General features: G+C 39.9%; 5 protein-coding genes across 7 annotated transcripts; 1 reads left to right on the forward strand and 4 right to left on the reverse strand.

Moving 5' to 3' along the window:
- Positions 1-939: 939 nt before the first annotated feature.
- On the reverse strand, positions 940-6,703 carry LOC141010151 (hepatoma-derived growth factor-like). Its single transcript, XM_073483016.1, has 6 exons — positions 6,261-6,703; positions 3,986-4,062; positions 3,434-3,572; positions 3,032-3,190; positions 2,756-2,944; positions 940-2,627 (listed from the first exon to the last, which is right to left on the reverse strand). Exons 1-6 carry the CDS (start codon positions 6,345-6,347, stop codon positions 2,607-2,609), a joined length of 672 nt encoding a protein of 223 aa, XP_073339117.1. The 5' UTR covers positions 6,348-6,703; the 3' UTR covers positions 940-2,606.
- Positions 6,704-8,741: 2,038 nt separating this feature from the next.
- On the forward strand, positions 8,742-14,073 carry prcc (proline rich mitotic checkpoint control factor). The gene is made up of 7 exons (XM_073483017.1): positions 8,742-9,532; positions 9,631-9,675; positions 10,059-10,547; positions 10,930-11,022; positions 11,175-11,321; positions 11,420-11,485; positions 12,402-14,073. The coding sequence occupies exons 1-7, from the start codon at positions 9,221-9,223 to the stop codon at positions 12,486-12,488; spliced, it is 1,239 nt and encodes a 412-aa protein (XP_073339118.1). The 5' UTR covers positions 8,742-9,220; the 3' UTR covers positions 12,489-14,073.
- A 281-nt stretch (positions 14,074-14,354) lies between these two features.
- Positions 14,355-17,366, reverse strand: mrpl9 (mitochondrial ribosomal protein L9). Its single transcript, XM_073483018.1, has 7 exons — positions 17,107-17,366; positions 16,021-16,180; positions 15,759-15,883; positions 15,610-15,663; positions 15,364-15,465; positions 15,163-15,246; positions 14,355-14,857 (listed from the first exon to the last, which is right to left on the reverse strand). Exons 1-7 carry the CDS (start codon positions 17,185-17,187, stop codon positions 14,465-14,467), a joined length of 999 nt encoding a protein of 332 aa, XP_073339119.1. The 5' UTR covers positions 17,188-17,366; the 3' UTR covers positions 14,355-14,464.
- Positions 17,367-17,570: 204 nt separating this feature from the next.
- On the reverse strand, positions 17,571-20,448 carry LOC141010257 (transmembrane protein 272-like). Of its 2 annotated transcripts, XM_073483133.1 has the most exons (5): positions 20,339-20,448; positions 20,190-20,252; positions 20,057-20,107; positions 19,751-19,942; positions 17,571-18,559 (listed from the first exon to the last, which is right to left on the reverse strand). In XM_073483133.1, the coding sequence occupies exons 2-5, from the start codon at positions 20,248-20,250 to the stop codon at positions 18,306-18,308; spliced, it is 558 nt and encodes a 185-aa protein (XP_073339234.1). In that variant the 5' UTR covers positions 20,251-20,252; positions 20,339-20,448; the 3' UTR covers positions 17,571-18,305. The 2 variants fall into 2 exon arrangements, with proteins under 2 accessions (XP_073339234.1, XP_073339233.1); XM_073483132.1 differs by lacking the exon at positions 20,339-20,448 and having other exon boundaries at positions 18,069-18,559; positions 20,190-20,314.
- Positions 20,449-21,611: 1,163 nt separating this feature from the next.
- On the reverse strand, positions 21,612-24,670 carry LOC141010255 (1-phosphatidylinositol phosphodiesterase). Of its 2 annotated transcripts, none has more exons than XM_073483129.1 (4): positions 24,525-24,670; positions 23,547-23,618; positions 22,293-22,863; positions 21,612-22,157 (listed from the first exon to the last, which is right to left on the reverse strand). In XM_073483129.1, exons 2-4 carry the CDS (start codon positions 23,591-23,593, stop codon positions 21,789-21,791), a joined length of 987 nt encoding a protein of 328 aa, XP_073339230.1. In that variant the 5' UTR covers positions 23,594-23,618; positions 24,525-24,670; the 3' UTR covers positions 21,612-21,788. The 2 variants fall into 2 exon arrangements, with proteins under 2 accessions (XP_073339230.1, XP_073339231.1); XM_073483130.1 differs by having other exon boundaries at positions 24,480-24,548.
- Positions 24,671-25,264: the final 594 nt, after the last annotated feature.

The raw sequence follows: 25,264 nt of genomic DNA on the forward strand, positions 1-25,264 counted from the left end.
TCCTGTCAATATGTTGCAATTATATTGAGTGTCTGTTTCAGAAGTGCAAATTGTGTTGACAGTGATAAATGTTAATATTTTTTCATTCAAATGTTTTTCATTTGAAATAAAATAGAAATGTATTTTCTCACAAAGACAGATTTTCATGCTCATGTGCAATTTAACTGCCATATCCTGTTTGGATTTAGGATGTTTTGTCTACATGTTGAGTGAAACTATTTACAAAACTCAAATGTATTTCCCACTACAGTTCATCCATCTGTAAAGTCCGGTTTGGTTGGTTGTTGCAATAGGCCCTGATTTGATGTTGGGTGCAACCATAGAGGCAGATACAGTGAGTTATTACAGGCAATACTGTAGTGTTACTGTGACAAGGCTGAGAGATATTTATAGCATCTATACACAACAAGACAGGAGAAAACCTACAATTGTACATGTAAGCAGTCATTAATCTTGTGAACCAGCTGCTACAGAGTACATTTACAAATCAATGCTTTAAAAAACATTTGGTCCAGCACTTCAGTCTCCAGCATCATATTCAAAAAAATCCTACTCAACCAAACCCCATGACAAATTCAAAGCTGTCAGGACTTGTTACATAACGGCAAAACTAGTTCAGCTATAGTGTCCTAAAGCCCCCAACTGTGCCGCCAGGCTCTCTGGGGAGCAAATTATTTGTGACAAGTGCACACACACACACACAAAAAGGTGCCACCGTTAGTTTCATACATTTGCAACAGAGTGAAAAATGAGATGTGAAATGATTAATTAGGTCTGGTTGGGCTGAAAAATAAAAGTAGACTTCCCCCTGCTTGAAACTTCAGTTGTGAGCATGGTATTCTGCACAATATCTGGTTTTGGAGGTACTTTATGACTCGAAAAAGTGGATGACCAATAAACAAAAAGGTTTTACTGAATGTGAACATGACAAAAACAAGGTTTTCTTTGCAATCGACATGTTTATTAAATGGCAACTACAACAGTAAACTAAGCAGCAGATTAAGATGAATGACAGCTTCTGAAAAGTAACAGAGAAAGCTAAACCAAGAATTACACTTCAACGCCAAATTATACCCTTGGAACTAACTCCAGATTTGAGTGGGCAACTGAGCATATTAAAGTTTGAAATCAGTGGTGAAGGTCGGTGCAAACCTTCTTAGACACAGCAGTCATTGTTAAAAGCTGAGATTTCCCTTCGGTTCATCGTTTGATTAACTGTGAACTTGATGTTGCCAAATACAGGAAGAACACTGAAGCTATAACATCGAAGTAACATGGTGAGCAGGTCTAACATTTGTAAAAACTTGAATAGTGGAAAAATAACAACACCACATTTTGAACATGTCTAAACAAATATTGAAATTAAACACATCTTTAAAACATCAAAATATCGTTTCACGGCCAAAATAATAAGACAACTGAAGTGAAACAGGCTCGTATTCCAGTTAAGAGGGTAGGAAAAGTGTTACAGATGAGTCACTCCTCTAATTTAATTTTTGTGTTGATCTTATGTTGGCGTTCAACAAAATCAGAGCTGAAAAAAGAAACATATTTGGTACAACCAATCACTGAGTGCAATTCACAATGACATCTCCAGTATCAAGCAATGGCAGCATTAATGTGAGCTAAATAAGAACTAATAACATGAAATTGAGAGTTGAGTCGATGAAATCAATCAAGAGTTTGCCAGATAATTTCCCTCAACAAACGCCACAGCTCCACCTTGAACTGACCGAGTTGTGACTGAACAACATTCAGGAATGTCTTTCTGCTTTCAACAATGCACAATCATCATAAAAAGTTACAGAGGGGTTTACAAAGTGAGTTGTTTTCATCCTAAAATAGCTCTTCTTAAATGGGCATTACATATTCAACCTGGAGACATTAATCACATAATTTGGTCACTTGCTATGAAGCATAACACTACACCTAAGCAACAAAACCTGTGTTGCATAAAAACGTCATACAGTGAACTAGACATGATTAATGGGGCAGGAAAAGAAATCTGAAAGTGCAACTTATCATGTATCCAATGAGCGAATATATGATTTAAGATGAAGCTGAGAAGCTAGGTGAAACAAATGTAAGTAAAACGTTTAACTTGTGAACTAAAGCTGAGAGCATGGGTGAAAAATTTGTTCTTATTCCTGTACAATATCTAAGATTTAAAACCATCAAATGAGAGCATTTATCTTTTTTGTGGTTTAAATGTTTTTTTTTTTTATTTACTATATATTCAGTGTTTATTCCCTCCAAACTGAAAAAATGTTTTTGACACCTAGCATTCAGTCTTTGTAATTATGTAATTGCACTTAGAAATAAAAAATATATACACACCAAAATCCCATTTATAAATGAGCCTTAAAGTTCTCATTTCAATTGTTTTGAAATCAGATTAGCAAACTTTTTTTTGTTTTTGTTTCTGGGATATATGATATCCCAAAAATGGCAAATGAGGATTTGTTTGTCTCTCAATACGAACATGTTTTTTAAAATTCTCCTTTTAATTAAACAGCTGAAATCTGGCATCCTGCAGGTAATCGTGTTGATGCTTAAATTCCAGAGAAAAGCGTCAACAATTCTTGGTTTTCTTCGGTGAGTTGCTGTTAAGCGCTGTCTGTCACAGGCTGCAGGGAGAACAGTAGAGAACAATCAAACAAATCATTAGAGAACAAATACACATCCATAAGCATCTATATTTTTACACATCATGTTATGGTGTTTTCGCAGGTTTTGCAGTCCTCGCATGTCTCACCTTATCTGCTGTTAGCTGGCCTCCTGCTGGAGCGTTTTCCTGGGCCTCTGCTTTCGACTCGCTCTGTGAGGAGGGAGCAGTTGGCTTGGGTCCAGCCACATCATTGAGCTTTGCTTCTGCGTTCGACTTGTCACCGTCTACTTTAGAGTCACCTTCCGCCTCTGTATCCTTCGGCCGCTTGGGAGACGCCTTATAAAAGGTTTGACATGTGTGAGAGAGTGTGACTGAAGCTCTCTACTTTTTTCTTTTCTCACAGACTTGACAAGTAAATCTCACCTCTGTGGACTCCTCTGCTTTTCGTTTAGTCCCTCCCCTCTCGTTCTTCTCGTCGATGACCAGGGCCCCTTCATCCTCGTCACTGCTGCCCTCGGCATCTGCCTTTTCCGAGCCACCAGTATCCCCTGCTCCTTCTGACGCATTGTCCTTCTTCGATGACTGAAGGCAGAAATGCAAATATTTTGACTTAGACTCACACAGAGCACTCCTCGAGGTCTAAATGTTGTCTTGAATTAATAAAACAGGGTAGCTTTATTGGAATGTCATCCAATTTTTTAACAAGACATGTCATATACCTACAAAATCTGTTGTTGCCTTCCACGGGGGGGCACAGAAATAGTACAATAAAACAAACTGACAACACAAAACAGCACACACCTGGCCACTACTAAATTAACACACCTCATAGCCTTCATGCGTGACAGTGGGGTTGTTCTCGATCTCCCAGAGTCCTTCAGCAAAGCCTTTCCTCTTATTTGGTTTTCCAAATTTTTCCTTATGTTCATCGTACGGGAACAAATCCTTGGGCCCCAGGAACGCCCTGTGGTGGTCAAACATAAGAGACATTAACATAATTCAGTGAGTTTTCCAAGTTGTAAAATATCATTGCCTTAGTTTGTCACGGGCTCAAATAGTGTTGTGACACACAGGTAGCAGTGTCTGTTTTAACATCTTTCATGTTTAATCTCTACGATAACCTGCCTCTGTTACATATCTTTGTCACAAGTGTCTGATAATCACATTTGGGGCATTTGATGTATTTCGGTATTGGCATCAGTCCCAAACATGGGACAAGAATCGGTTGGGCTCTAGTTGCAATAAAAGCACAAATGTACTGTGCACATCAGTAACCTGTATTTCAAAATTGGCAGGAATCAGTTCACTTAGGATTTGTTGCTCCAATTGCTGCCATTATTTAGTAAAATATTGACAATGACAACACGCATTACTCACGTCTCATGTGTTCCAAAGAAGAACACCTGGTACTTGTTTGAGGGGGACTTCACGGCTCCTTCGGGTAATTCATCAATCTGTGAATTAAGACCACAGTGTCTCAAGAAGAATGCTGATGAATCTGAAAGCTCATTTTTATTCTTTCAATATTTAAACTAAACCCAAAGTTTTAAAGTAGGAGAGCAATTCTGATATCAAGTGACAAACACAGGAGCACAAGATCAATTTAACTGAGGTCATTTGTAATGAAGTTTAAAAAACTAAACATTCAGAGCAGGAACATGTATTTATAGCAATGTTTTTGTTGCACTTTCAACACATCAAATATCAGCAGGCAACTATGCATTTTTTTTAAAAAAAAGCTGTAATAATTATTATTGATTAATTTGAAAATGATCAATCAATTGTTTAGTCTATAAATAAAACTTAAAATCCCCCTAACAATTTCTCATGTTACCACTGTCAGAGACAAAAACATTTAATTTACAATGATAAAAGACAGGAGAGCAGCATCTTCTCAAGTCTGAGGCTTGAATCAGAAAATATTGGTTTCCTTCCTTGATAAATGACTTAGAACAATGACTTTATTATCAATTTATCAGTTTTCTGTCTACTACCTAATGAATCAACTGTTTCAACAGTAGCGGTTTAATACTAAATTAAGCTTATGGGACCGGGCAGTCATACGACATAATCGAGTAAACATCATCGCTAAATGAGAGCTATTCTGAATGTATTGCTCAGCCTGATGCAAGCTACTATAAAATTCACTCCAATTTGAACTCCTAATGAACCCATTGAGAACAGCGGTCACTCCACTTTTTGCTTCACTTCTCATCTTTCATCCTGACAGCCTCCAACACCCTGCCAATATTTATTTATGTTTTGAAAAAGAAAAAAAAAAAAAAAAGAGCACAGCAAGACACCAAGGCACAGGAAAGCGCTATTATGATGGCCGAGCACCGTGTCCGTTTGCCTCTGGCAGACAGGCCTTTTGGCATTCCCAGATAGGGCCACTGTGTCAGGATAGGTGGGGCAGGGCCTGTGGCCTGCTGACATGGGACATGGCTGATAAGACTGAGAAAAGGAGGGAAGAGTTCAATACTGACATAACTGTTTTGTCAGATTCACTAGGTTGTATTTAGAGGCACGCATAATAATAAAATAATAAGAGAGTGCTTTTATGGGTGAAGGCCATATGTTTGATCATGTAATTGTATGAATGGTTGCCAAATTAAAAACAGAAACCAAGTTTCGTTTTCAACTGTACAGGCCAGTGTTGGTCAGTGGCTACATGTTGTTTAGTTTCCACATTTCTCCGTTTTAGTTTGCTTTAGTGCAGAGTAAAGTGCCAAACTGTTTTAGTTATTTTTACACCCATATTTCTCTCATGTTGTATACTCTTCATAAAGCTGCAAGGGAGGCTCGGTTAACGAGGGAAACGTAACCCAGTGTTGACCTATAAGTTCACATCCTCCCTCCTGCTGAAAGATTAGGAAACACTGACGGCAATGTGAGGCCACTGTGTGTTTATGGACCGGGCAGACATTACGTTATGGTCTTAAAAGCCAGATTTTAACGTAATGGAAGTAATTAAACGCTGCAAGAAGAAACACTGTTAGCTGCTTGTCGCAACAAGTGTGGGTAGATAGGGATGTTTACAAAGCACCGACGCATGTGGCTACGACAGCAGGCATGTGTAGTCTGTAATGCAACAGTTAATGCGAGTAAAGACAACTTAAAAACTTATTCAACACGTAACTTGACTAAGTTACAACGTGGCTTCGTGTTTATACCCTTAGATAACCTAACTTAACGTTCAGCTAATGTTTTTGCTACTGAACAAACGTCAGCGTTGTGTGTGACAGATCCGTTATCTTGTTTAATTAGCCGCCGTGCTGTTAGCCAAATGCTATTTTTAACAGCTTTTTTTTTTTTACCAAGTTAACATTAGGCTAACGGGCCCCTTGGGAGACGATGAAAAGCAGCGTTGGTGGCAAAGAGCAGCTAGCAACAACATTCAATATTTAGCTAGCCGAGCTGGGCACTGAGGTGTCCGTCTGCTCGATGAATCACCAGAAAGACATTTGCAACCAGTCGGCTAGTTAGCTGTGTGCGGATGCTCGGCACCGCTAGCTAAAGGCTGACCGAGCTACGCTAACTCATGGTAGCTAGCGCTAACTACTGTTAGGCCTCGCTGGTAAACAAGTAACACTCAGTCAGACGAAATGCAATGAACACCTAACCTACGAGAGGTTTTACGTCGGGTGCTTACCCTCGCAGGCCAGTGTGGATACCCCTTCATTTTGGCAAACACAAGATCTCCAGGTTTGTATTCCTTTTGCCTGTTGGACCTCGGCATGCTTCTTGCAGAAAATGGCTTTGCTATGTCAGATATACGTGTAATTCCAACAGAGAAGTAGTTTTAATGTGATGCAGTAGTCGGATTGGTCAACACCTGCAGCAAACAAGCCAAGCGTCGGTTTGTCATCCACATGAACCAGGCGCGGAAAACTGGAGCGAAGACGCGGCGGGCGACTTTGTTTCCGCGGATTCTGTGAACTGTAAGCGCGGCCGAAGATAACGACACTGTTCCGGGTTGTCTTTGAATTGTGTTACAAATTTCCAAAAACGCGGTAAGTAGTAGGTTTTGACGTTATCCGACAAGCCGCTGGCTCGTCCCTCGGACGGTTTGGGTTTGAAATTGAAACCCGCTTCCCACTCTGCAGACGCGCCCCCAGTACCTGATGAAGCCGCTCGGTGGCGCCTCTGGTGGCCAACACGCCGCACTGCAGGTGTACAGCACTACATTAATCAATGACTTGGACATTTGCAGGACAATTTGACTGACAGAAATTCAGGATATAACTGTTGTTTGTAGAAATTAAATAGCATTTACTTATACTGTTTAGACTGTTAACTGCTTAGTTTTTCAATGCACCAATCACCAGTAGTCTTTCAATTTCCGTGCATTATACTAATGTTGTTTGTGGCATTTGGTTATACGATTAACGACTGTCAACTACTGCATACTGCAAAATTAGTCAATATTATCTACACTGTAATTATAGTGTAGCGCTTGGCACATATGTTTCATTTAAATACAAACAGCCTATATCTGACAGGTTATCTATTACTGCCACTTACAGATCATTCCATTAACAGGTAATGTTATCATTACCATTCATATTAATCACTATCCCTATTTTCATTCACTCAAAATTGTCCAAAAGTATATGTGATTTTTGGATATTTAAATCCAAAACCGTGGGCATTAATATGCTGCATACAGTGAACAGCCTCCTCTCCTCTGACTTTGAGACAAGATTTATGTGGTGCATGGCTCGCAGTCTGTGGTCCAGTTCATTCCAAAGGTGTTTGATGCTGAGATCAGGGCTCTGTGCAGGCCTGTCAAGGGATTATTTGTGCACAAGAGCATTGTCATGTTGAAACAGGAAAAGGCCTTGCCCAAACTAATTGCACCTGGTCTAAAAATATTAGAGAATGCTGTAGCAGGAAGATTTTTCCTTAATCTGAGGCCCAAACCATAAAACGACAGCCCAAGAACAAAAAGTACACAGAAGCATGACAACAATATGCTTTTGTTGATGTACCTGGATTTTTATGCCAAACATGGATGGACAATGAAGAGAATAGGGTGAAAAGAGGCTGTAATTTTCTTAACCAAGGCACTGAGTAAGACAGTATTTAGTATTTATTATTTTTCTGTTTGTTTTCTGAAGAAATTACGGTATAATCAAGCTTTGAACCTTAATGTTTAATCCTTAATACTTTTGAATTGCTATTCCAGTTGCAGAGATTGGGGTGGATCACTCACAGGGCTGTAGCCAGAATTATAAGAATATATAGCTCAGGGGTTCCCCGAAAAGCACTCCTCACCAAAATTGTATTCCCCCCCAATTTACATTTAATTGAACATCCGTGACATTGGAACCCTTGCCAACCCTGTTCACACAATGCTTATTAAGCCCATCGCCACCAGGTATCTGTCCGTATCTTGCAGTATACCAAGTTTTTAAATCTGGAATCTGTTTGTTACTTTCCCACATTGGCAAACCAGTAGCAATGGGTGTGGGGTACAATAAGAGTATCATTAATCATTTTATTGTTTTTTACACTATCACGTGCAACATTTTCAATATCATGTGCCAGACAGGCTTTTTTTAACTTCTAAATATCATTGTATTTACTAGACTTTTTTATTCAGTTTTTATTGTAGTCAACTTGTTTTTCCTGTTGTATCTAATTTTATTTTTATTGTTATTCTACTAGCCACTGATGTCAACATGTAGCCTACTCCTCTTACACTTCTTTTATTATAAGTCTAATGTGTTTTTGTATTTTATTCTTATGCTACTGTATTTTTGAGCATTCTCTGGAACAAGAATTTCCTTTGGGATTAATAAAGTTTAATCTTATTTTATGTTATATATGTTATGTTATTATGGTTTTGTTGGCGTAAATGCAGTCACGTCTAAATATATTGACTCCAAACATGATGGTATCAGTTTATAATATACCTTTAATGAGTAGACTTTTAATTGTAGAATGTAAATTTGTTTGCTAAAACCCACAAAGTCAGTGTAGCAGCGGCTCTAATCACCAAACATGTCAGAAGTAGGTATTTTCTATCAGGTGTCTGTACACACTCTGACCGCTGGGGGCGATGATGCCCTGAAGTTGTTTACCGACTGAAAACAAACAGAAGAAGAAGAAAGCGCTGCGCAGAAAGATGCGCAGTTGCCGTTTTTTTCAATCGAATGATGGAGGTGAATGTTTTGATGGAGTCCAGGGACTAAAAAAAGCTCCGCATTTATGGCGTGAAACACAGCTGCTGCTTCAGCCGATGTTGTATTATGTGCGATAACAGATCTGAGACGAATTTCATCCGACGAAGCCAGTAAGGGTCAGTTAGCTAACACCGTTTGCTGCGGCGGCCTAGCTAACATTAGCTAGCAGCTTGAAGTTGTGATAGTCCTTCATTTAATGAGCTCACTGTGAGGCCCTCTTTTAACCTGCGGGGTTTTTCATGACACTACAGCTAACAGGGAGTTATTTCATTATCTGTGTGGGTGTATTGATCCAAGATTACCCTACCTTTAATTGAAGTCAGCTCCTCGGAAAGCGCGGGTTCTTGAGACCTAGTCAAGGGGAAGTGGTTATCCATGTCCACGAGTTACAGTCGATTAATAATATTTCAAAACATCAGCAAACATGTCTTTAGTCGCCTATGGCAGCAGTGATGATAGTGACTCAGAGGAAACCTCGACATCTGCCGCAGCACAGAGAAGAGTCAGCGCAGGAGGGCTCTTCTCACTCCTGCCTGCTCCCAAAAAGCCAGCATCGGCAGGAGTAAACTATGGACCAAGCAAGGAGACAAAAGCGAAGCCTTCAGCAGGGGACAGCACGTCAAACGATGACCTAGATCCTCAGCCATCTAAAGGAGGCTTATTTTCTAGTCTGCCTAAGCCGAGGAAGCGATCAGAACCTGTCAGGATCTCTGTACCACAGATCCAGAGACGGGATGTGAGTACTGAGTTTGATCAGCTGTTTGCTTAGACATATTGTAGCTCATGTGGTATTTAATCAGGCTGTAACTCATAATTATGTATTTCTGTCCATAGTCAGACTCTGATGATGATGAACCAGCACAGAAGAAACAGTCTCAGGTAAAATGTCTCATTGTGCATCTACATTCTCTGAAGTACCCGAGTATGTTTTATTCAAGATGGTTTAATTACACTCAAATTACACTGAAACAGGACTCACTTTTTGTAATCACATTATGGAGCTGTGTACAAGTGATATACAGCTTATTTGTGACAATAAACACTGGCATCAAGATTGTTTTGCATGTAAACACCTATGGTACCCATGCCAGCTGAGATTTTAACTCCTGCCATCTCCGCTCTGATGTTTTTCTAAACATTTCTGCTCCCTCATTAAGACTAAAAATGCTTTAAAATGGAGGGAATCACTGGCACAGAATATATTATGTCATCCATTCCCTAACCTCACACTCCCCTTCTATCCATATTTTGTCCTCTTCCAGGGTGCAGGTTCGGGCCTCTCCTCCCTTCTCCCAAAGCCCAAAAACCTGACAGTGAAGGAGCTCGACAGACCCCTGATTCCTCACACACTCACCAAGCGTCAAGAACCCAAAGGACCCAAGCCTGGGACGCCTGCTCAGGGTCTGCTTGGATCAAGTGCATCACCCTCTGCCATCAAAGCTGCAGCAAAGTCAGCTGCCCTGCAGCTGGCTCGACAAATAGCCACCGACGACCAGGATAACGAGGAAGACATAACCCCCCAGAACTACTTTTCTCTGGGCGAGAGCTCCCAGCCTCTCCCCGAAGTCATCCCTAGCTTAGACCCTGAGCCAGGAGCCCCTGCAGAGCTTCTTCCTTTTTCACCTGCAGATGAGCCCGGGCAGTCCGACGCCCCCCTCGACTTTGGGGGGAACCACGAGGGAGCTGGTGCATGGGGAGGTCAATGTCCTCAGTATGAACAGCCGATGGCAGGACCAGAAGCTTTCCCTCCGGTAATCAAGACTAATGTAAACTAAATATACATGTCATTCAAATGGCTTTAGATTCACATATCACAGACTATAACTGACTTCCCATGAGTGATAATACAACCAAAAACATAGCTAGAAGCTACAGAGCCACATACTAGTCTTTATAGCCTATGATAGCAGTGACATTTTGTTTTTCCCAACATAAACATTAACCATCCGCAATATCCATTAGTCTCTAGCGCACAAAAGGCTCAAGTAAGCCACATGATTGAGTTAAGGTAGTTGAGAGAAAACCAGATCCCTCTATAAACCGTCTATATACAGTCGACATTGAAGAGATAAAAACCAGCAAGAAAATTAGGACGAATTTTAGTAACATCCTGCACTTTTTCTCCTCGGACAGGGATATTATAATGAGCCATACTACCAAGATCCTAACTCCAGCCTGGCAGAAGCTGAAGAGCCTGGCCAATCAACCATGTTTGATGATGAAGCGGTAAGATGAATACTGCTTTTTCTATCTGTATTGTTGTGCTGTATAATTTTTGATATTTCTGCATTTCTTTTTACTATCCTATGACCACAATGTAAGTTCAGTTATAGTTTCCTTCCTTTAACTGATATAGTCATTTTCTTTTTGTACTTCAGTTCATGCGACTGCAAGGGAAACGGAACAGGGGCAAAGAGGAGGTGAAGTTTCTGGAGATTAAAGGGGACGACCAGCTGAGCGGCAACCAGCAGTGGATGACCAAAAGCATGACAGAAGAGAAGCAGACGCGTCAGTCCTTCAGCAAGGTGACCCGATTACGTCACTGTGTTGTCTTGCATTGGAGGCCCACAATTGACAGGGTTGGGGTTTACTTAATGTACTGTCTACTTTTTCATTTCTGCAGAAAAAAGGAGAGCAGCCTACAGGACAGCAGCGACGCAAGCATCAGATAACATATCTCATTCACCAGGTGAGTGCCGCTAAATCACAAATTATACAATCATACTGCAACGTGTTTGCGGGGATGTTTGCGTAGATTTATATGAGGCACTTTACAGGACTATACCTAATGTTTTCTTCTGACGTTTAGCATGCGTTATACATATTTTACAACTAAAATCTTTTATTTGTCCGTACTGTGCACACGTTAATGTGTCATCACAAAGTCACCCAGTACCAGTTTTCATGTAACTTTATTTAAATTGAATGATGATTGAATTGATCATTTAAAAACCCAGTTTGTGTTTTCTTCTGCTATTTCTCTTGATCATGGGGAGAATATCTCCCTAAAAGTCAGTGCACTACTTTAAACACTTCAATTATTTTGACAACAAAACAGAATTTAAGGGGGAGGGATCCAGATTTCAACTAAGTGTATTGTTCAGTTGGATTTGAAGGTGATACAGAGCAGGATGGGAGTCAGGAGGGTTTTCCTTACCAACACATCAAGAATCTGCGCTCCCAGTGTGACATGTCTGCACACATTCAGCTCCAGGTTGTTAGCCGACATGTTTGTTTGTAGAGAGCAAACCCCAAGCCTTACAGTAAGCTGCAAGAAAAGTTAATGACAAGCCTACACAATGGGTTCAAACAGGGTTAAATAGTAGCAAAATCTCTCTTTACTTTGGTACCAGTGTCTTGTTGAACTTGTTCCCCATAATAAGACATGCATACTGGATACAGATTCCACACTGCTTTAATTTGAAAATTGTAGCACTTAAAATTTAATGTAAGAGGTTTCCTTATCTTAATTTGAAATTGGTTTAAATTTCTCAAATAATAAAATATAAATAATAATAAATAATTGTTTTTCAAATCAGTGTATAATTTTTCAAAAGGCATCTTTTGTGTGAGATTTAGTCTTACTCGACTTTCTTCTTTCACAGGCAAAGGAACGCGAGTTGGAACTGAAGAACAACTGGGCAGAAAACAAGCTAACCCGCCGGCAGACCCAGGCCAAATATGGTTTCTAAATGTCATACTGTGGACTCTTGGAGGCATGTGGAGACCCTGCAGCAGCAAGTAGAGTAGAGCTCTCCAGATTTCCCTACACAAACGGAAAACCTGTGTTTGGAAAGAAACTATACGCACCGTTATACAGATTTTTCCCTCCTGCCCTCCTTCCTGTATTTGTGTTGAATTGTTATTCTTCAGTAGTTCCTTTGGTCGACTGTTTTATAAGGTGTCACTGTACCGAAAACCCAGTCACAGTAAATAGAGGCGCTATACATACATTGCAGTGTAACAGTGTTTTTTTGACTGCAGCCAGTCAGTCGGAGAGATGATGTAATCTAATGTGACCCTAAAGTGGCAATATAAGCATAAATGTTTTCCTTTTCAACGTGTTTGCCTCCTGTTCAGTTCCAGTGAACATTCATAAATGACCCATTCTTAGATTCTACAGAATGGGTTCTCTGGCAATCATACGTTGAATGGAGTCATTAGAAAGCTGTGACATTGAATCGGAGAACCAAAACGTATATTCAGTTTCAACTGGATCTTTAGCTGCTATCAGGCCAGAGAGCCTTCTGAAGTCAACATGAAACAAGAATTTTACCTCGGTTTTACCTGGCCACGTCAAGCATGCATGCTATAGATTCACTTCTCTCCCAAGTCCCATTGATGTTTGTTTTTTAATATCTTGATTGACAACAAGGAAAGACATTTAGTATCTTAAATATACCATAACTGGTGAATGCATTCATGTGAAGTTTGTTTTATTTTAGTTGGTTAAGAGGAGGGTGTAACTATAATTCTTTAGGAAATTCTGCCATCAAACTAAACCAGGACTATCCTTGCCAGTAAGCAATACTGCCAGTCTCTCCAGTTTTGGAGAATATTGCAGATTAGTGCTCTTTTATAACAGCTGTCAAGGTCGATCTTGCATCAGTCTTTCCCATCCTGCAACAAAGCAATGGGTGGTCCACACTCTGAAATCTTTTAAGTTTTCAAAGAAGGAAGCATAAATGTGAACTCATGAGCCAGGTTGCTTCTACATTTCATTAACATGGGATTTTGCATTGAACTTCATTTATAAACTATTTGAAGGTGTGGTGGCGACTCTGTAGTCGTCCATCATTACTGCACCAACACATGCACAACCTGATCTGCCTCAGAACTTCATCTGATGTTTGGCAGAAACACACTAGCAGTCCAGGGATATTGATTGCTTCCACACTTCATTGTTAGGGTACATACCAAAGACTGAAACAAGCAGTCGACAGTATGAATGCATATCCTCACTCACGTCTTAATGACAGGAATATAAATTATAGAGCTTAAACTGAGTGTTTCTTTTTCTTTATCCTCTTCATGTGGAGAGTGCAAAGTATGTCTGGGTGAATGAAAATGAAAGTTTCTTTAAAATAATTCAGATATTCATATAACTCCTTAGATAAACAAACATACAGCTGTATCAGGCACTGACACTCCAGATTCACTAAAGAACTTGTTTGATGGCATTGCTGGGGAAAAAACATTTTGTTTACCCTATACTTTTGTTATGCGTGTTGTACAGTTAAAATTAATGAATAAATCTTTTCCTATCCTGGCTCCATACTGTTCAGTGCAACTGCTTAGTTTTTGGTATCAAAGTGATGCAAATATGCAAATAATATAACAAAAGATCTGTTTATCTGTGTAGCATTTCCCAGTATAACACTGAATTGTCTATTGATGAAAACCTTGGGCAGTCTCCTACAAAAATCTTTTAAAGTGTATGAATTCCCACAATACTTCATTCAACAACACAGTTCACAGCGTCCAGCTGAATTAAAACTCAGTTGTAATATTCATGCACATAACTTGATTCTTTTTTTAAAGACACGTCCACACACGAGGAGGAACTGAACGGAAACATTTTAATAATCACGCTCTGTTTTTTTTTGCATGTATAATGTGTATTACTGGTAAACAATATCTATTTCAGCTCTATGGACTTCTTAATTCTTTAATCTTTCTTGGGGTTGTCACTTGGTGGTGCTGTTGTGTCTTCACTTGTATGTGGACTCGCTGCGGTTTCTTTAGCAGCAGAGGCTCCTTCTGAGGCTGAAGCTTCACTAACTTGACTCACAGAGTCTTTACCAGCTTCAGCTTCCACTGCAACGTCAGAAATTCCCTTCACTGCGGGGTCAGAAACTGCCTCCACTGCGGCGTCAGAAATTGCCTCCACTGCGGCGTCAGAAACTGCCTCAACTGCAGCTTCCTCCACATCAGCTGGTTCTGAAACACCTGCGGCTGCCTGCTGCTGCTTTTGTGCTTTCAACTGCTGCTGATAGCTTGCTGACGGGTCTTCGAATGGCACCACTGACACAGGGATGCGAACAGTGTCTATTCCATTAACCTGGGAGATGAAAATAAGAAGTATAAGTAAGAATAAGCTGAGGTTTGGTAGAATAACGGCCTTAAATATCTTTTTTTGTTTAGTTATTGTTTTTCAAATTGTTGTTGGGTGTGTGAGACTGACATGAAGAAGTGCTCTACTTCTTATATGTGGCAGGTGCATTTTGCAAAAACGTGTTTACTATATATAAAAAACATTTTAAACGCTTGTGGTTTCTGAATCAATTTGTACAAACTCCTAAAAAAGGATGCAAATAAACTTGATATAATTATGAATGTGATGCACTGATAATGAACATTTCTTACCATAACGTCACACCAGTAGTCACCCAACTCATTGACGGACTCAAATGGGAGACTCAATGCATGAGGCGGCACAACAACTCCAAGCTGAGGACAAATTTTATTCAAGTCAATAACTTTACTACGCTTATGTTCATCAGAGGCACAAACAGGACACTTTTCAGTGTTTTGACTGATAATGTGAGAGGAGAAGGACAGACATACCCTCTTGAGAAACTGTCTCTGGACGACCTCTTTAGTGACCTGGAATTCTTCCGAGGGCATTTTGTTTATCATCAATTTGGAGTTTTTAAGGAACTCCACTGTCTGTAAAAAAACATGAGGAAACATTTGTTTGAACACAGAGAATAGTCTGTTGTTTCTTTTATCTCTTGATAACTGAGTTATACAGAAGACCTACACAAGTAGAATAATTAAATGGTTCTTAATATCTTCAGCTGATGAACTTACCAATTTTCCAGTACGCGTTTGGACTCTTTCCTCTGGTTTACCTTCACGTAAAAGCTGTTAGTAAACAAGATGACAATGATCAATAGCTCTACATTTTTATCTGACATGTGGGGGGGATATAAATGACTATATTAAATTACGATACACACTCTTAACTCCTCAGCAAACATCTGTTTGTTCTCCAGTGATGGATACACAGCGAGGCCTTGAGGCAGCAGCTTGTTTCTGCCAACAGACTTTTTCACAAACACAGTGTCTCCTCTTCCACCGAGCCCTGTCAGAACAAAAGAAAGTGACTTTTTTAATGAAAAAAAAAAGAAGACTTAAATGCGTTTTATTTTACTTCCTGTGACAACACACAAGTCTGAGGTTTATGTGATCTGTTAAGAGAGCCGTGTTGTAGTGACTCACTGGCTACGGTCTGCGTCAGGATGAGCTCCATCCTCTCCTTGGGAGCATGTTTGGTGTCTTCAACCAACTTGTAGATTCTGTGTCTACGAGGGTGAAGCCTCAGTGGACTGCCTATTTTAGATAAGGGCACCTGATACCAACGCTCCACCACGACTGTGCTCTGTGGAAACATCAAATGTTTACGTCTGCTGTCAGTGAACAGTAGTCTTCACAAAGCTTAGTTATTTATGTGGATACGTGTCTCTTTGTTATTATGAATATTCAGTAAAAAAGAAAACAAACAGAAAAAATGGTATTGGGGCATTTCTGAAGGGTGGATTTTTTCACATATATACATATTGAACTGACCACCCCTTGTTAGTAAAAATGTCTTTTTTCAAAAGATGTACCGCAAAGAAGGGTGAAAAATCGAGTTGACCTTTCAACCTTTAGATTGCATTTTTATTCGTTTATTATATTCTGAGTTTGAAAATCATGCCCATTTAAAACTTATATCTTTACACTTACAATATGCTGATAATAAGGCATATCAGTGAGTCTTTATATCTAATACCAGGTGTTAAACAAGTTCCCCAGGATTTTCTAAACACAAAGGAATTAAATACCAATACTGCAAAAAGGAAGAGAAAAACAAGTATCTCAAAGGATGAATGGATGAGTTTATAAGCAGAAAATGAAAAATGAAAAACAGATATTTTAATATAACACTATAACACAAACGTAATTCAAAGACACAATCTTAAGTTCTGGGAATATGTGTGGAAATGGTGGATTGTGTTTACTACTGTATGACATGTGATAGACTACATGAATAACTGCAATACACATGTTATTTATTATTTTATCGAAAATATTTGTGTAAACAGGAATATAAATCGCCATAAATTCAGAGGTCTACAGTCTGTAGCCAGTAAGGTGTTTTAGTGAATGACGTTAATACACAAAATGTACTCAAGTTTTTTAAATCACAAACAATTATCTAAAAAGTACTGAGCGATGTTTATTACTTGTCACTCCTGAGTTGCAGCAGTTTCATACGTGAGCAGATAGTTGTGTTATTCTGTTAAACAGTGTGGAGACACTGACCTGAGCTGGAGTCAGAGAGAAGCTCCTGACAGCAGGCTGGCTGAGCAGATCCTGAAGGACACGGCGGCCGGAGCTCCACATCTTCACTCAACACCGGAAAACACCTTCAACTATTTTATTCAGACAAAACACTTAAAAAGTTCACTCCAGTCTTAGCTTAGACCCCTCCACCATCTAATTATTCCTCTGTCACCGCTCAGACAACTGCAGCATGCCTGCTAGCCAAAAGCTAAAAGCTAACTAGCGTTTTCGTGTTGTGTGCCGTCAAAGGACCCCACCGGTTGCCATAGTAGTCCCGGAAAAAGCCTGAATTAAAACTCTAAGTTAACTAAATCAGCCTTTAATCTTTTTAAAATTATGTTTCTTAATTTTTTTTCCCTTTCTGCACTAAATATATTATATTTGTGTCATTTTACATTTAGATTAGAGGCAGTCACTGTCAAAGCACAAGATAGAGACGAGAATTGCAGCCAACATTTCTTTATTCTACACCATAATCATCCTGACCATCGTGATCTTCATCTCAGACCATTTAACAACTGGTGGTTGTGACAAGACACTCAGAATTCATAAAAATACATCAGTTATGTAACATTTCACATATTCTAATCATGCAAACAACATTAAACTTTGTCTTTACACCATCTCAATCAAGAAAAGCTGTTCCACTGCAAAAAAAACAAAACAAATATCAATAAAAATGTATCCTCCATCTCAATAATGACTCAATTTTAGCTGCCGCTAGATTATCTTACAATCATCGGCTATCAGCTCAAACATGAACTTGTTTGGTGTCAACAGGAAGCATGTGATGTGACAGTGCAGTTGTGTGAAAGTGGTGTGATGTTTCAGCAAGTCTTGAGAATAGCTGATGTTGAATTAAGCCGGACAGAAACGCCAAAGTAAAGCACCTTGTGTGTTGTAACAGAGAAGATATCAAAAACATTGCAAAAAGTCTCAACTGAAGTAAATGCAACTTTTATTTGAGCATTTACAGGAAGGTTGCCGAAAGAAGTCTTAAGTTTACTTGCAGCTGCTTATAACTTTTATATATTATAAAAACTGCCAAAAAATATATAAAAACAGCCCACAGTAGCAGGAGCATAATGCTGTCAAAAATGGGGGAAAGCTTCCCTCCTGTCAAACTCACTGTGAATGTAAAATCCTAATATATTTGGAGACATGAACAAAGATTTTGATCACACATCACCAGCTGGGGGTTCTTCACTTAATGCACCATAGAACGAATGGCGGTTGGGTATCAATCTGCGTCCTGCTCTCACAGCCTTACAAAGGCCCAGACAAGAGATGCAACACCCACAGACAAAGATGAGAGTCATCGAGGCCCACACCAGTGTGGTGATGACAAAGGCAAAAAGGTAGGTTGGCTTGTGGCAGTACTGATCTCCAGGTGTGTATTTGGGAGGATATACAGGATAAACCCAGGTGGTGCCTACAGGGGAACAATTCAATTTAGAGTAAAAACTACGCACAAAAGCAGAACTTAAAAGCCTTGATAACATATTTTCTCAATCATATTTTTACTGATTGATAGGGTTCAACATCAACACATATTATTCTGTCAAAGGCAGAACATTTATCACATGAGAGGTTTCTGACTGTGTCATGTGCTGTTTTCACTTGTTTGAAGTGGGTTGGAAAATATGATGTCACGTACTTCAGTGAACCAATCAGGATTCAGCAACATTTGAACCAGAATCTGATGACAGTTGGTGGTTTGTTTGGCCACTGTCAACCAAATCTGATGAAACTACACCCACACAATCCTGAGTTTTTGAGTGCTTAGCCATGAAGGATGTGCTTTGTTGGTGTTGTTGAACTTAAAGATATAATATGCAAGAATTCTGGATTAAAATGTCTTAAAAAATGACCTTTGTTACATATTATGTTGCATTAAGCGCATTATTCCAAATGTTTCTAATAATATTCAAACCAAGTGAAATCCATAAGTTCACTCAAGGTAACGTAATGTTTCATTTCGTAGCCTGTTGCTATGACTTCTGGAAGAGAGTCAAGGAACCAATAACCTTTTTATAGGTTCTTTGGTTAAAGTAAAGAAGGAAGTCTGCAAATGTGACTAAAAGTAACCTTAAAGAGAACCAAAACCTGACATCACCCATGAACATTTGTGCCTGAGTCACTCCAAATAGATTTTCATCAGCAATTGTGGTTGTTTATTGGTGTTCACCACTAGCAAAGCGAGATCATTTGTGTTTATTCACATTAATCGCGCAAGTCTTTTAACTTCAAACAGCCAGATTACTTTACTTTACATTAGCTGTAAACTAGCAAGCAACAGCACACACAGAGGGTGTGAGTATCTGTGTGTTTGCATTCAGGTCAACTCTCACTGAACTCAGCACTCAACAGCAACTCTAGTTCTCTCTCTTTTTTTACCCGCATCTCTACAATGTTACAATGTTATAAAATTAAATAACATCCCCCTCCAGCTCCAGTCGGTAATCAACATTAAGTAGCATTAAATGGAAATACTTGTTTAGGAAAAGTTCCTAAATTTTGTAGCCTACTTATGTACAGCACTTGGGTAGATAGATATACTTCATTTTCTTTCTCTTTTCTTTTTAATTATCATGGTATAAATACCTCTCTGGCATTTTCTTACCTGCAATGATCCAGCAGAAAGTGAAAAAGTGCAGGAAGGCCGTGCAGCAATAGCTCATGACGCCGGCACATCCGTCGTCCCAGATTCTCGTGCTGTAGGTCACAGACAGAGAGAGGATGCTGGCCCCTCCCAACACTATCAGGTAAATGGGGATCTTGGGCTCAACTGGACAACTGTCCAGATGTGTAGCCCCTATGATGCAGATGTCCAAAACCCCAAAACAATGTCAATATTAACAAGGGATTATGAAAAAGACACTAAAACTTCCCAAAGTAATACACAAAATATTAACAGAAGTAAACCTACCCAAAAAAATAGCTGCAATCATAACCATCCACCAGATAAAATTCAGCACAACTACAAGAAAGGAAGAAGAAGAGGGTCAAGCATTGGTTTAACAGAAGGCAGACATAAACGTGATGGAGGAAAGACTTCTAACCAGCTGATGAAATCATCGCAGCCTTTTGAGGCGTGGATCCCAGCTGTGGAGACGGGTCCATATCTGCAGTACAGAAAGAAACAGTCTCATCACAATTATATACAGACATCAAGAGGAAGAGGAGGAGCAGCAGCTGTGTTATACTCTACCTGTCCAGCTCTGAATGGAGACACTTTAAAGCCCTTTTCTTCTTATATAAATGGTTGTCGAACCGTGCATGAGTCGGTGTTATTTCCTTTTTTTTTTGTTAGCAGCCGTCACTGTTTTGGCAGGATGTTAAGACATATAAGCATTTCAACAACTGTTTCGCAACACTTTGTGTTTCCCCAGGAGGAAACATGCAATCTGATACAATCAATCAGCAAGTGTGTTTTAAGCCACAAACTAGTCACGTGGTGCCCGCCAATCCAAATCACTCTTTTATGAAATTTAAAAAGATGCATTTCATGGGACATAATCAATAGATATTCATGGGATTGCATGGTGCAGTTTGAGGGCTCAATGCATGTAAACCAACGCAGAAAGATTGGAGTTACACAGACAGTTACACAGACAGTATAAACTGAATTATCAGCTCTCATCAGTGTGGTCGTGACAACATAGTTTATCACATATTTTCTCACATGTTACACGGTGCACACTCATTATTGGTTTCCTTCGTCATTTTAGCACCAGGACTAAAGAAGCAGCCATAAAACACTTGTCTATATTCATATGATTTCTAAGAAGTGTCTTTTACTTTGACTCGACTGAGTGCTGGTGTTTTACAATGGTTACATCACTGACCGTATTGGAGTCTTTAGCGACAGTATGACACTGTTAAGAGTGTAGATATAAGAAGTAAAAGCAATTTAGTGTGAAGCCAGTTCCACAGATTAAGAATTACTGATCAAATCATCAGAAAGAAATCTCTTTAAAGAGTTTTAAACAGGTATGTTGGCTGTGATGGCCAAATTTGCTTGTTTTTATCTACTGTTGGGAGCAGAATTTAGGATCTGATCTGAACCCTGCATGTCTCGAATCAGCAGTTGGATAGTTGAAGTGGGCTTGTGATGCAAATGTTGACACATTTTTTTCCCTACTAGGCACCACCTCACACACCAGTGAGCCAGAACAGGATGGCAGTGCCAAGACAACCTGATGCCAAGAGCCTCTACAGCAGCACTGCCACCCTGTGACAATGAAACATGAGTGCTTATATCTGTGCTGCCTCAAATGTAACTCCAAAGAGAAACAGGACCACCAACCTGGCAGTTATTTCTGCAAATTCAAGAAATATCTTTCATCAGACTTCTTTTTTTTTACGCAGGAGATTATGATTATTTATTTGTCTCTTGTCTCCAAATGACCTGACTGGTTATATATACACAGTATATATTCACAAATAGCAATCAAAACACGTCTCAGCAGTTTCCACTGCAGTTTATTTTCACATCTTGCCATTTCTGATTTATTTTTTTTGTTCCCAGTATTGTTCCCAGTGAATGACACAATGAGAGGTTTCATCCAAGGTTCATTACAGTAAGTTACACTTTACTATTGAATTCCAGGGTTGATCTCATTGATTGTATAGTCATTGACCAGTCTACCATTCCCTCTCTAATGTCTGATCATCTTCTTTCTCATTGAAGAAATTGCATATTTCAAACTTGCCCTGCGAGCTTCTGGGTTAAAGGCCTGATTTCTCTTTCTGACCTCTTTTAGCTGGAAGTCAATGATCATTTGAATAATAGGAGCAGCTGGGAAGTCCATGCAAATGATTCCAAGGCGCTGGTCCAGGTCGGTCTTGGCCCTCAGGTAGTCGTACAGTTGTGGATTGATGCGCTGCGCGACGGCTCTGGGGAACGCAAACACACCGGCGCCACTGGTGAAGGTGAGAAAGATCTGACCCATGTTTCCTGTCGGTGCGACCTCCAGATGTTCATAGACGCTCAACCATTTCTCCTGCACGTACATAAGTGATGGTACCTATAGGGACAGCGAATAACTCAAAATCATTCATCACGCTTGGCTCGACTGGAACAATTCATAAAATCTATCAACCTTTACTGATTTTTCCCCTTGGTTGTGGGTTGTGTGTGTGTTTGTTGACATCTTACATACCTTCCAGTCATCAGCTATGTCCATTGAATCATAGCGCATCCCCAAGTCTGGCCCAGAAAACTGTTGCAGGACAATGAGTTTCCCCCGGGCCTCTGCCATGGTTGGCACAAGCCGGCTGTGCCACAGCAGGTCCCAGTCAGCATAACGATGGATGTAGTCAACCACGGCGCCGTAGATGTCATTCGTCTCACTGAACTCCTCCTTTATGCGCATCAGCACTGTCTCACTGGGATATTCTCGGAGGAAGTCAACCACTCCCTCCAGCACATGGCCGAAGTGCCCTCGTTGATAAGACACCCCGTGATGAAGGGTGAGGTTTCCCTTGACGTGACGGAGACGGATGTCTAGGAAGCGGATGCCGGCTCGGAGCTGGGAGGCCAGGCTCCAGGTCTGGCACTCAGCATACACACCACCGTACACGGCCATGGTGTTGTGGGTCCCAGGCATGGTGACTTCAGACAGCGGCTGATCATCAGGGATGCTGGCCATCCAGGCTGGGTTTAGGAACTCTGGGTCGGGTGTGTCGTCATAGTCAGGTCTCTGAATGGCACCCTGACTCAAACCAACGAGTCTAAAACATAACAGATTTGTCAGCAGAGATATTTTTCTAGTACTAAAAGAATGTCTTGTTTTAAAGGCCTTTTAGACTGTCAATAATGTTGATAAAAATACTTTATTTTTATTACACTGTATTTTTATATTTTTTGATATGTTCATTTAAGTAAAGGCCGAGTGTTTAACTTCAAGCAGTCGCATAGTTTGAATTAGCTGTTGGATTTCTTGATCATTACAAAATAATAATAATAAATAAAATAATTATTAATTATTAAAAATAATAATGCAGCTGTACGGCTGGTGTCTCCTTCCAATTTTGCTACATATTAGCTTTTTGAACTGTTATATTTTCGGATTTTGTTACTTCATTACGTAAATGTAATGTAAAATGTAAATTCATCAGCATTGGGGATGAAAGTGTGGGTTTTGGATTAAGAAGGCGCACTGTGTTCCCAGCTGACAGAGCACAGGACCACAGCGGGACGAGGAGAGGTGGACTAGCTCAAAGGCACTTAAAGTTGATGTACAGTGTTCATCTGATGTTGAAATTTTAATGTAAAGATCCAAACTGTATTATCATTACTACCTGGTTGCTGCTGTTTACATTCACCCAGACACAAATTCCCAAAATTTTGGGATAAATAAAGTTGTCTCTTCAAAGTGTTTTGTGTGAAGATTATGTGTTTTCAATCTACTCACCCCACAAGCACCATCAGCTCAATGAACATCCTCTGCTTTTTCATCATGTCTGATCAGTTGTGGTGACCAGGTCTACGATCAGCAGAGGTAAAGGCAAAAAAAGAAAAGAAAAAAGACACAACAGAGATCAGCATGTAACTAAATGTACCTTTAATGTAAAGTGAATAACAAACTGGCCAATAAGATGATCATTTAATTACCGAGAACTACTGTATTTATCTGTTGAACTATCAATAAACTGGTCAACAGGATAATGAGAGCCTTGATGAAAACATACATCACCACCTGTCAATGACGTTGGTCGTTAAGAAACTCTTTTTTAAGTTTTATTTCATTAACAATACACCTGTCCAGGTTTATTGTATAAATATTACAGGTAGTTTTGAACATTCTGATAATATTTAAATTAAATATCCAAAATAAAATGTTGAGGATGACCTCAGAAATTACTGTTAAAAACCTCACTTTGCCTGCTGGTGGTGCAGAGCTAATAAAAATGTAACTCTTGAACCCTTTCCTCTGTTGATATATAACTATTATTCAGCCTCAGTTAATGCTGTCAGGGTTGCACTCCTGATAACTGGATGCTAAGTTCAAGCCTGAAATATATATTTCTCACGGAGAGGCAAGAACAATGTCTTTTAGGTAGATGACTTCAGCTACATCAGTATTCGTTGAGATTAGAAAACTAAATGACCTCACTCTTCTCTCCCAGGCTGGCATGTACCTGCATATTCCTTAAAAAAAAAAAGAAAAGAAAAAGCACTTTCCCTTCGTGAAAACATGTAGAATCTAAACAAACAGTGGAAACAATTAGATCCTGGACCAGGCTAAGGTTGACCTCAGCTCACCCCACCAGGCCATTTCAATGGCAGGCTTAAACCTTTCTAATCCCAAAACTGAACCAAACCGTCCACTGCTGCTGTGTCAAACCTGCTGATGTGTTGATGTGCTGCTCTCGTCCGCTCCAGTTCATACCTGAAACCAGAAGGTGTTCGTCCTCAGTCGGGTCCGGGTGACTGGGGATAGAAAGAGGGAGAGAGAGAGGGAGAGAGAGAAGAGTGGGGGGTCAGAGGCAAAATGACAGAGTCAGAGTGCCGACCTGGGATGTTATTGTGGGAAATACCATAGAGGAGCAGCTGAGCTCTACGTTACAGAGCAGGGGTGGGAGCAGAGGGGTGTGTTTGTGTGTGAGGGGTATTCATCTCATCATGACTCTCACTGGTGGTTCAGAAACCCTAAAAATGAAAAAATCTTGTCATGGAAGTGGATTGGAAAATGAGTGGATTAAGTGTTGGGCTTCTGTGTTAAAGGTTTCTTTAAAGGGGCAGCTCACCCCAAAATCAAAACATACGTATTTTTCTTCTTAACTGTGGTGCTGTTTATCCATCTAGATTGTTTTGGTTTGAGTTGCAGAGTTTTGGAGATCTCCACAGTAGAGATGTCTGCCGTCTCTAGAATATAATGAAAGTAGATGGCACTTGAAAAACTCAACAGCAATGTCTCTTTCCAGAAATCATGACCCAGTAACTCAAGAAGATCCACAGACAGAGCGGCTTGTGAGCAGTTTCAAGGTGGAACTATTTTCTATCTACCGAACTACACCAGCCAATAAAATCACTGTGCAGTAGAAGGAGTGCAAATACACATGGCCATGGGTCTAAAAATCAATTAAACTCTGGATACAGCATCAGAGGTGGAGCCACGTTCATTCCTAG

This window comes from Pagrus major, chromosome 16, assembly GCF_040436345.1.
Source record: "Pagrus major chromosome 16, Pma_NU_1.0".
Taxonomy (NCBI): domain Eukaryota; kingdom Metazoa; phylum Chordata; class Actinopteri; order Spariformes; family Sparidae; genus Pagrus; species Pagrus major.